At 43.5% G+C, this 11,915-nt stretch overlaps 2 protein-coding genes and 2 pseudogenes across 2 annotated transcripts; all 4 read left to right on the top strand.

Annotated features, from left to right (window-relative positions):
• The first annotated feature begins 1,019 nt into the window (after nt 1–1,019).
• On the top strand, nt 1,020–2,183 carry LOC147428999 (pentatricopeptide repeat-containing protein At5g27110-like). The gene has a single exon (XM_086495561.1). The coding sequence runs from the start codon at nt 1,020–1,022 to the stop codon at nt 2,181–2,183; it is 1,164 nt and encodes a 387-aa protein (XP_086351687.1).
• Nucleotides 2,184–2,228: 45 nt separating this feature from the next.
• LOC147428998 (pentatricopeptide repeat-containing protein At4g35130, chloroplastic-like) lies at nt 2,229–4,314 on the top strand. The gene has a single exon (XM_086495560.1). It carries the CDS (start codon nt 2,229–2,231, stop codon nt 3,897–3,899), a length of 1,671 nt encoding a protein of 556 aa, XP_086351686.1. The 3' UTR covers nt 3,900–4,314.
• A 2,693-nt stretch (nt 4,315–7,007) lies between these two features.
• LOC147428997 (MFS-type transporter clz9-like) lies at nt 7,008–7,612 on the top strand (annotated as a pseudogene).
• A 29-nt stretch (nt 7,613–7,641) lies between these two features.
• LOC147428996 (uncharacterized) lies at nt 7,642–8,286 on the top strand (annotated as a pseudogene).
• The last annotated feature ends 3,629 nt before the right edge of the window (nt 8,287–11,915 follow it).

Below are 11,915 nucleotides of genomic sequence, written 5' to 3'. Positions count from 1 at the left end.
GTAAGGCCCCCATTATGAGGAGAAGCCATCGTGTGTGAAGGAAAATCACTCACCAAAAATAAAAATCACTTGTCGAAAACCAAAATTTTCACGGCCAAAATTTAGGCGCAACTTTAGAGACCTTTTTTTTTTCTTCGTCGGAATATTATGGCCGGACGGCGGCCGGAAAGTGGTCGAAAAACGATCGGTCGGTTGACCGGTGGCCGGTAGTCGATGGCCGGTGGCCGAATGCAAAAGTGGACTTGTCTTCTCAAGGGCGGCCACACATGGACGGATTGGAGGGTCCGATTTGGACTTATCTACACAAGGGCGGCTACACATGGCTGCCGCTCATGAGAGAGGACAACCCTTTTGGCCTATAAAAAGAGGCCATTTCTACACACATTTCATAGTGTGAGGTTGATGTAAGAAGGTGAGTGTGAGGTGGTGAGAGTGAAGCAAGGCGGGAGCTCTATTAAGGATATAATCCCTTTGTAAAGTACTAAAGTCATTGAGTGGCTGCTTTCCCGTGGACGTAGCCCACATTGGGTGAACCACGTATATCGTGTGTACTCTCTCTCTCTCTCTACTCTATAATCTCTTGTGTGTGAAATCTATCTCTCTCCATTAAGTAATCTACTCAATTATCTATTTATCTACGTCATATTTCCTGACATTGTGTTCATTGGTTTGCAGCCTTAAGACGCAGGCAGTGCCAAATTTGGGCGAACCTAGGGTCTCGTCCAAAATAAAGAGAGTTTTGGCACCGATGTAGATTCCAATAGGGATGTGGCGGAGAGTGCAAGCCAGCTATGCGTAAGTAGGATAGTGCCAAATCTTGACGTGCTCATTTCTGATAGGCACCATGCCTCGAAATAGTGGGCATAGTTGGTAGTGTGTAGCTGGCCTAATAGCATGAGCGCCATATCCTCCTTGCCTCAATGTAGCGAGTGTCCATTGTCCCACTTTGCTGCATATATTTTGGCCACACATTTGGTCTTTGCTTCCAGCCAATCATGGCTCGTTGAGACTTAGTTTAAATGTTCTTTAGAGATGTAAGGCTAGGACGTGGCAGCTGCGGAGCTTGCGCTAGAACGAGAACGAGCTATGGCGCCCGGAATTGCACAACTGTCGCTGAAGAATCTCAGGAACCCAACCACAGCAGCCCAGAAGATCCTCAGAAACTTGCCATTCTTCTGGCCGATAAAAGCCTTGATGATGGCCGCTTGCTTCACTTTTTGCTCGTTCTTCACCAGCTTGATCGGTCTGTCTTGTATGGAAACCGAATCCTCTCCATGTATGCAAAATGTGGGGCCCCCCATGATGCACGTGCATTTTTCGACGCCATGCATCAGAAAGACACACACTCTTGGCGTTTTGTGATGAGCGCATTCGCTTCTGATGACAAAATTTGTAAGCAGATTTTCCAGCAAATGCTGATGGAAGGCGTCTCCCTGGTCAAAGCAACTTTTGTCAGCATCCTCTCTTCATGTGTGGATGCAGCTAGCCTTGTTGATGGGGTTCGAATCCATGCTTCAATTGAGTGTACAGAGTTTAAAGCAGACATGGAGGTTGGCAATTCCATCCTCAACATGTATGGTAGCTGCAAGCAATTGACCCTCGCTACTGATTTTTATGACGGTATGTTGTCATGTAATGTTATCACATTCAACACCATGATTGGAGCATTTCTTCAGCAGGATAACAGCAATGAGGCTCTGAAGCTCTTTAACCAAATGGAATTGCAGGCAGTAATTCCAAGTGTTGTTACGTTTATTAGCATGGTGTCGGCATGCACAGCATCTGCCACTCTTGCTAAAGGAAAGGAGATGCACGGACGTGTTTCTGGCAGTGAGTTTGCATCTGATGTAGTTTTGATGAACAAGCTCCTCAACATGTATGGAAAGTGTGGAGATCTCATGGATGCTCAGAGGTTGTTTCGGGAGATGCCAAGACAGGATGTAGCGACATGGAATTCTTTAATAACCTCACTCAAACAGGATAAAAGGGACACTGGTGCTCTTCAAGTTTTCCAGCACATGCATTTCATGGGTCCCTTTCCAAATAATGTCACTATTTTGAACACTCTTGGGGCATGTGGGTGTGAAGAGGCTCTTGGAAAGGTGAAACAATTGCACCTATATGTTGTAGGCAGAAAGTATGAGGCAGATGCTATCCTTTGTACTGCCCTTGTTAATGCCTAGGCTAAGTGTGGTGATCTGGAAAGTGCAGTCAAAATCTTCACAAGCATGAATATATTGTATGTGTTTTTGTGGAATGCTATGATCACGGCATACGTGAGTCATGGCCAGAACGAAGAAGCTCTGGAACTTTTTCAAGCCATGCAAGGGAAAGGTTTGTTTCCTGATATAGTCACGATAGTCGTTATTTTAGATGCTTTTACGGTTCTCCAAGATGGTAAAAAACTGCAAGAGTTCATCTCACAGCAGGGTTATGAGACAGACCCAACGGTGGGAACGGGCCTGATCAATATGTATAATAGATGTCGTAGCTTGGATGATGTACACAGGGTGTTTGATAATATGCCAGAACATGGTTTGGTTTCTTGGAATGCTTTCCTATCAGCGATCGCTCAGCATAGCTCAAGCAAGGAGGTATTCTGCAGGCTCCAAATGATGCTATTTGAAGGGGTGTTTCCTGACAATATCACGTTCACCTGCCTGTTTGATAGTTGCACAAATGTTTTAAATGCCAAAGAGGGGTTGTGGATTCATGCGCTCTTCATAGCCAGCAATTTAAGCAAGAGTATAAATAATATAAATTGTATCATCAACATGTATGGTAACTTTGGATGCCTTAAGCATGCACATCAAGTTTTTGAAAAAACTGAAGACCGGGACGAGATTACTTGGAATGTCATGATTGCCGCTTATTCTCAAAAGAGGAAGAGTACAGAAGCTGTATTCATTTTCAGGCAAATGCAGGTTGAGGGTGTCGTACAGGGCAGTTACACTTTGATCAACCTTATATCAGGTTTTGCGGATGCAGTATCAATGCTGGAGGGAAAGCGGGTGCATGCATCCATTATAGGGAGTTTGTTGGACACGGACATTGGGGTATTGAATTCTCTGCTGAACATGTATTGCAAGTGTGGCAAACGGGAGGATAGAAGGATGCTCTTTGATGCAAGCCTTAACAAGGATATCGTCACATGGAATACAATGCTTACTGCGTGTGCTCAGCGGCAAGAAGCTGAAGAGGCCATCCGACTTTTTCGAAGGATGTCATTGGAAAGTACAATGCCAGACAAAGTGACTTTAACCTGTATGGTATCTGCTTGTAAGCGGCAAGCATTGGTGTCTGAAGGAAAGCACATACATGTCTACATCTTGGGCAATGACTTTCAAAGCAGTGTCCCCCTTATGAATGCTCTTATCATGATGTATGGTAAGTCTGGGAGTTTAGAGGATGCCAATCAAGTCTTCAAAATGTTGCAACATTGTGACGTGGTATCATGGAGTGCGATCATTGCAGCATATGCTCTTCATGGTCGAGGCAAAGAGGCCTTGCATCTTTACAATAAAATGCAGGAAGACAGATCGGTGCCAAATAAGATAACATATTTGGTCATTCTTTGTGCTTGCAGTCGCTCAGGGCTATTGAAAGAGGGACTTGAGTGCTTCATTTCTATGATCCAAGACTTCGGTCTAAAACCTACACACAAGCATTTGAATGCTCTTATTGACCTTCTTGGTAGAGCTGGACTGTTGGATGTGGCAGAGAGTCTTATCAGCTTGCAATCAACTTCCTTTTCATGGTTTACCTTGTTAAGCTTATGTAGGATGCACTGTGATAGGGATAGGGGAGAGCGGGTGGGAAAGTGGGCTCTGTTTATGGAACCAGACAATAGCGCTTTGTATATTTTACTTTTAAATTTGTGTGCATTACAGGAAGTGTGATTTTTTTTGCATCAATTGCTACTGTGACAATTAGTTCAAATGATTGGTTTGTGGTTTGAATTTGGGACACAGCTGCATTTTGATCAGTGATAGAAGGCCTTGCTTGGCACACAACAGACGCCCTCTATTGTTGTCCTAAGGACAATGGTAGGTCAGGCTTTGGCCTAAGTAAGCTGTTGTTTCGGAAAAATTTGAGAAGAATTGTTTGCTATAAGGAAGATGGTAATGCCATGATCAATTCTTCACATTAGGTTTGGAAATTGTGATAAATGGAAATTCCAAACTCACAATGGGGCCCCACTACACCACCCACGTGGCCCATAACACACTGATCTCAAATCCATCTCCACCATCCACATTTTAGCTTGCGATGCTCGGGAAAAAAAGCATTTTTCTAACCATATATGGTCCCTTCTATGCTTTTTCAAGGAAATTTTTGAATAGTTGAGCTGTTTTTTCTGAGCTTTTACACTATTTTTTCTCCAACATTTAGGTAGGATATTTCCATTTCCTCTTGCTTCTAACTGGCATTATTGAGAGTTTAAGTGGCACAATTGTGAGCCGTGACTAAGAGCATGGGTTGAAGAAGGGTCGAGCTTGGATGGACCCCGCCACTCTTCCTTATATAGAAATTGTGCTTTTTTCCTAGTTTGAACTTGCACAACAAGGTGAAAAATAACAATAGCCTACATAAGAGGATAAGAAGGAAAATGTGTGACCCACTACTCAATGTCCCTCTTTATAGACATAGGAAAACAAATGTTCAACTCTCTTTCACATGGCCTAGATATACATATGTTAATGCAAGAAAAAGATTTGCCATCATTAGCTTGCCATATGGCACTACGCCGACAAGCTTTATCCAAAGGTCCAAAATTGTTCCCAAAATTTCCATGGTTTACTAAGGATCCTTATGTAGGCCAAATGGAGGGTATAGTGAGAAGGAACTAAGGCTGGGGCTCACCTTCTCGCGTGTGAACAAAGGCACGGGACAATCAAATGGAAGACCTGAAAGAAGGTCAACAAACCCATTCTCAACTTTGCTTTTCATTTAGGGTAAAGGGGCTAGTAAGGTTACCGGGCCCAATAAAGGCACATTTTTAAAGCGCATCTCAAGGCCAATTAAGGCGCATAGAAATTTGAAAGAAAACGCTCTACACGAAAAAAGCTTCGCCGTCGCTATTGAGGGAAGAGTGTGCACTGTTTGGCACGCACCACAATTGCTTTCGGTCTCTTCATGCCGCATTAATGGACCTGTGCACACACACAATAGGAGCATTCATCAGAATTGGCTAACAGCAGGAGTAATATTCTGAAGTATACAACAAACTCTAGATTTATAGAGAGCAAATTTATGTTCCGTTTTCATTCCAGATTTAAGAAAACGATTAAGTAGAAAAGGTTTGCATCTCATATAATGATTTTTAGAACATTGCAAAGCTCAGAAACTAATTTAAAAAAAGAACCCAATCGATCGGAAACAATTTCCTCAGAGCCTCCCTCCAAAACCTGGTTCCCTCCATTAAGCAAGCCACTTTCAAAATACAGATTCCCTCCTCTAATCTACAAGAGCATGTCTCACACATTAACTACCCTAATCCAAGAATTCAAAATATGACCAATCATGCTCTATTCCTTTGAGTCTTGCCTCAATCCATGCTTTTTACAGTGGACTAATCAAAACCAAGCTTCAACCCTTTAAATAGCAAACTGAAATCCCATACACAAGGCACAACCCATCTTGAATTGCTGCTTTCGTGACTTGCCATGCCTATTTCTCCACCCTTATGTGAATGTTTGTCATGCCTCTTGTATAGGCACCCAACACTTTCACTCAAATATTAGTTGATAGGAAAGGAAATAGAGTATGTAGATGTGGTCGAGTACACGTTAGACCATCAGCCCTTTGCACTCGTAGTGTTGCCCAATCAAAAGTGTCAAATATCATCACAAAAACCCCTTCAAAGCCCATAGAGAGAAACGACAAGTCACAAAGAAAAGCACCTTCTCTTGGAATCATAGAGGAAGTGAACGCTTTGGACGATTTTTTCAACAACGCAAACCCAAGTTGTTCACTCGAAAAGAATGTACGAAGAGCTGAAAACAATGACATGGAGATGCATCCGAAAAAATGCTTTCGTTGCATGGACTACGCTTATTTGCTTATATGAGGTAATAAATAATTTCACTTTCTTTGCATGGATCAAAAAAACCTTGAATAATAACATGACATGGTTATTTTGTTGGAATGTTTAGGGTTTAGACAACCATCAAGTTTCTCTAAAAGTGTGTCATCTCCATATTTCTCAGCACTCTTTCCTTGTGTTTTTCAACACAAAGCCCCATCTCTTTCTTGCCTTTTCTCGCCCCATTCTCTCAACTATGACGCTCACACGCTCTTCGTTCAAAAAGAAGAGAGGAAGACAGCCTGGTTTTGTCTCCAACAAGCGTTGCAATGTACCTAGTCCTACTTTGATACATAATTCCTCTTCATCTCTCGCACCAAGAGAGAAACCAACAACAAATCCACCTGCCAAAGATGTTGCCCATGCAAAAGTGAGAGTAGACTCACCACCAAAACGACGCCGCTTAATATGGTATGAGGAGGACATGGCAGCAGCTCTTGAAGCACATGATGGGGGTATGTCATTACGGGAATGCAGTCATCAATTTGGCATGAGTGTCAATGCAATCAAGGCATGGATGGAGGGAAGGACCAAGACAAAGCGCAAAGGCCCAACAACAATTATTCCGCCTCTTGAAGAGAAAGCATTGGTCAATTGGGCATTCCAAATGCAAGATGCCGCTCATGGGGTGACACTTGGTAGCTTAAAGCTTAAAGTGGCTGAGCTTTGCCAAATGCGGGCAACACCTTTTACAAATGGAGTACCACGCAAAAGCTGGTGGGATTCATTTAGGCGCCGCCATCCCGAGATAACATTCTGTACATCACAGGCACTTGATAAATCAAGAGCTATTGCATTACGTCCAAAGGTACTTCAAAGCTTCTACAACAACCTTCGCATCATGTATCGAGAGCATGACTACCCACCAGAAAACATTTGGAATGCAGACGAGACAGGAGTGCAAGCAGGCAGAGACAAGGGCATGAGGGTGTTGGCTAAGAAGGGCTCTAAGGTAGTGTATGGAATCACCCCCGACTCTAGGGAATGGTTGACCATCTTGTGTTGTGTAAATGCAACAGGGAGTCCATTACCCGGATACTACATCTTCAAGGGAAAGAAGGCAATGCAAAACTACCTGATGGAATGCGAGGATGGAGCTCTGATGTCAATGCAAGGCAAAGCATGGATGACTTGTCAATTGTTTGAAGCTTGGCTTGATCACTTCAAAGCAATGTTGCCATCTCCCCTTACACCCAACACAACGTCACCTACTTATAGTAGATGGCCATGGCAGCCACACCCGGTTGGAGGTGGTTGAGAAAGCATCTCAATGGGGACTAGACATAGTCACCCTTCCAACCCACACCTCTCATAAGCTACAACCTCTTGACGTAGCTGTTTTCAAGCCCTTCAAAAGCAACTTTCAAAAAGAAAGAAATCTCTGGCAGCTAAGAACCTTTTCCACTCAAGCCACAAAAAGTGAGCTAGCAGGAGTAGCCTCTCGTGCTTTGAGGACTGCTTGCACAAAAAGTAACATAATGGCAGGCTTTAGAGCCATAGGTATATGGCCTTTCAACCATCAAGTAATAGACCTTTCATGCATGCCGTGTGAGTACATGGATGTACACATTTCAAGCAGCACAACAGAAGAAGAGCTAGATTGTAGTTAGGTGCCATGCTCGGAAGAAGAGCCAGATTGTAGTCAAGTGCCATGCACTCCAATGGATGATGTAGCATGTGATGTGGCAAGTGTCTTGACTACTTTAGGGGCTGACCTACCACCTCCTCCGACAAACCCTAGTGTGATTGAAATCCTCAAAGTGCCACATGAGAATGTCACAATAGGACAAGTGCAAGGAGAGGCCTTCGTGGACTACACCAATTCTCTTATCCTTACATCATCTCAATACATTGAAAGCATGAAGGCAAAGCAAGCCAAGAGAGAGCAACTAGACCAGCCTAAAGAGAAATGTCAAAAGCAAAAGGAGCAAAAGCGCAAGGAGACTATGGAGTTAAGTCTTCATCGAAAGCAACAAAAGGAAGAAGAGAAGCTGAAAAGGGCAGCAAAAAGACAGTGGGATGCTCAACAAATCCAATTTGAACACCAGATGCGAGCTATCTTATGGGAAGGAGAGACCCCCCATGCACCGCTACATCCTCTACATGGGCCAAACATTTGGCAAAAAGCTCGAAGGGCAGCACGCTTACAAGCACTTCGCTTGAAAAAAGCATCGAGGAAAGACACATGCTCACAAGCTTAACCTTGAATTCATATTTTCAACTAAGTTTTAATTTCAGATTTTGTCAAGAACAACCTTGAATGCATATTTTCAACTCAATTTGAATCTCAGATTTTCAACCCAATTTAAATCTCAGCTCAATTTCAAATCTCAATTCAATTTAAATTTCAGATTTTGTCAAGAACAAGCTCAAGCTCAACCCCGAATGCAATTTTTCTCAGGAATTTCAAAATCGTCACTCAATTTGTATCTCGGATATTGTCTCAAGCTCAATCTTAAACACAGACAAACTTCCTCCAAGCACTATTAAATGTCAGTTTTAATATTTGTGTGTGTGTGTGTGTGTGTGTCTCTGTGTGTGCACGTGCGCGAGGAATCAGCTCAATCAAGCTAGCAGAAGTCAAGAAATTGTATTCCAACACACAAAAAGAGCAAAACGCAAACTGTCTTGAGTGAGTTTATGTTGACGAACCTGGCTGCGGTGCTCCTCCTTCTTCTCCTCGCTTTCTTTGGACAGCCTCCTACGCCAACCAGCTACTAGATGTGCCTATACTCGATAGCGTGTGTTCCGGGATTGGGGGTCAACGTGGCAGCAATGGGGGCGACAGTGCATCCCTTTACCTGGACTTTTTTTAATAGGGAAGCTGAAGTTGGCCTTTGAAAATGCTCCCAAATGTTGCTTTATGGATCCCCAATTTTTTATATGGCATCAGTACGGGCAGACTATGCCATGCCAAACCTAAAATGAAAAAAATTATGCATGAGTCTTCAATGATGGCCCCTTGAAGTTTGGTGTGACAGTACTGGCCCAAAAAAAAATAAAAAATCCGGATGGCCCAAGTTTGGTGTGACAGTACTGGCCATGCCAAGCTTGGTTTGCAAGTGGTTGCCATGCGATTTTTTTTTTGGTTCGCGTCACCCGTTTTGGAAAAATTGTAGAAAAAGATTCTTGAGGAGAAAAAATATCAAAGGACTCTCTCTCTCTCTCATGCGCTCCTTGCTGTGTATAGAGTGACGTGTGTCTCTCATGCAGCCTCCCTCTTCTCTCTCTCTCTCTCTCTCATATGGAGGCTCGACAGAGCATTGTTTCCGCCCGTCTCTCTCTCTCTCTCTCTCTCTCTCTCTCTCTCTCTGGAGGATATTTTCAGTTGTGGGGAAGAAGACTGGTTAAGGATGGTGTTGGGGGCGCAGAGGCTGCCTCAGGTGGAGGAAGGCGCTTTTGCAGGAGCGGGCCATCGTGAGGGGAGAGGCGGAAGGGGGCTCCTGACGCTGGGGAGTATGAGGGGAATCTAACTAATTATTTTTGGTGAGCCTAATGTCCTTTTTCGGTTCCTCCACACGAGACTGAGCCACGTGAGGGGATTTATTTGGTGAGCCTAATGTCCTTTTTCAGTTCCTCCACACGAGACTCAGCCACATGAGGGGCAAATTCGCTATATGTAATTACTTCGTCGGCCCAAAAGCTTTTTTTGAAAAGAGATGTGTAATCCCAGAACGCCGCTACTGAGGACACACATACGATGAAGGCAGCGACAATCAAGGGTTGGCCAAGGCTGGCAAGTGCTAGCGTTGAAGAGAAGAGCCTTGTAGGACAGGGAGCTCCTTGCATTCTTGCCCAAAGCTTCATAAAAGCAGCATTGGCAATCAGAACTTCTGAAGCAGGGAAACACAGGTGAGAGAGGAAAGAGAAAACATACTTCCTCATCATCATTCGTACATACAGTGAGGGAGCACGATCACATGGAATAAATTAATAGCAAGTCATAGTCAATTTGGTTGCTGGCTCAAAACTTTGGATCTTTTTGATAGAATGCAAGTCAGCAGTACAGAGCCAAATAATGTTCTTCTTGCATCCATAAGAGTAGTACAGAGCCAGATGATGTTATCCTTGCATCCATAAGAGCATCTAGGGATACAGGATTTATCGAGAATGTGACACTCTAGACTTGACTCGAAGTTCTAGGTACAAGACATGCTTATTAATATGTATGTCAAATGTGAAGCCTTGGATGATGGTTGCAGGTTGACTGACATGATGCCAGTAAGGAGTTTACCTGCATGGAATGATATCTTCGTAGATAATATCTAGCATCAGATGGCAGATGTTTCCTCCATTGTTAATGTTTTCAAAGCATGTACCAAGCTACAAATTCATGTCAAGGCCAATTAATGCATACATGGAGCTTTTGTTATGAGTTGCAAGGGACATTGACCATTAGAAATGCTATCGTCTATTATACGAACTGTCACATGTGAAGATGGCTCATGGCGTGTTTGAGGGTTTGGTAGTAAAAGACACAATGACTTGCAGGAATTCCATGATTGTTGGTTACTTGGTGAGCCAAAGGTTCTTTTTCTCCTCTTTGAGCCCACAAGCCACCATGTGGTGCTTGCACAACATCCAAAAAAACCCACTCATGGCATCAATAAAAGCACTATGTGCTGCGAATTGGAGAAGCAAGGGGAGATCAATCACTCCTCTCTCCAAGGATTCACGGCCCTTTCACCGCCGCCTTCGATTATAGTGTTGTCAAAATCCTCACCACTTACACTCCTGCTTTCCTCAGCCTTGCAGCTTCTCCCGTCGGCAGGTCCACGGGGCTGGTATTTGGCCTGCTAGTGCGGATGTCATCGTTGGCCTCCCCGACACCGGCATCTGGCCCGAGCGCAGCAGCTTCTGTGACAATGCTTACTTTTCCCTTGTGCCTTCCTGGTGGAAGGCTTATGTGAATGTGGGACGCATGTCTAACCTCACTATCCTATTTTATTACAGTATTATCGAGAACCACGATTAATTTGTCAAACCATGGGACGAAGCTGAATCGACTAGTGCATAGAGGCTACAAGAGGTTGTCAGTCTCTCGGAAAACAACTAACAACTCGTATCTAACTCAAGCTACACTCAAGCGACTGAAATCACCAAAAGAAAATCGCTCATCGGCAAACAAATCACATCCATTACAGCATCAGATGACATCCAAATATAACTAAACTTCTAGGACAAGTTTATAAGATGTAATGGAATTTGCCTATTCAATTTGAGAGTAACGGAATTTAATGAGAGTACTTTCAAGAAATGATTTTGTGAGCATAGCGGGTTGACATAATTGAAGATAGCAACATAATCATAGCAATTAGTTAGCTTGGCATAGACAATACTTTTGCAAGAGAGAGAATTTAGAGAACATGGCAACAGTTGAGGACTGGATTTATGTGGAGCCGGTCCCCCCTCCAATAGGCATTTGTATTATGATTTCTCCCATAAAGAGAGACTTGTTACAATACATTCTTTGTGTTCCTTGTGACCTAGGTGAAGCAATGAAGATGGAAAGCTTCATGCATCACCATCATAGCATAACCTAAACTTGAAGAAAGCTTTAACTATACCAAGCCTCAGTCCCAACACCTCAAACACCTTCGAAGGTGGAGAGAGCTAGCAGGGAATGAGGGTAGGGAAGAGGAAGAAGAAACATTTCATACGAGAAAGAGCTAGTTCCTCACTTATTATAACTCTTGTGCTAGCATACATAATAGCATAGTAATGAAGAAGAAATAGATGGCAAGCTCAAGCATTGAAGCATGGCTCTTGGATAGATTTGCACTCCATAGCCAAGAGTGTTGGTGTAGGCTCTCAACCTCTACTTGCTTGG

Source organism: Adiantum capillus-veneris, chromosome 22 (genome assembly GCF_014529385.1).
Source record: "Adiantum capillus-veneris isolate H3 chromosome 22, ASM1452938v2, whole genome shotgun sequence".
In the NCBI taxonomy this organism is placed as follows: Eukaryota; Viridiplantae; Streptophyta; class Polypodiopsida; order Polypodiales; family Pteridaceae; genus Adiantum; species Adiantum capillus-veneris.
The sequence above is the reverse complement of the archived record's forward strand: the minus strand, read 5'-3'. Positions and strand labels throughout refer to the sequence as shown.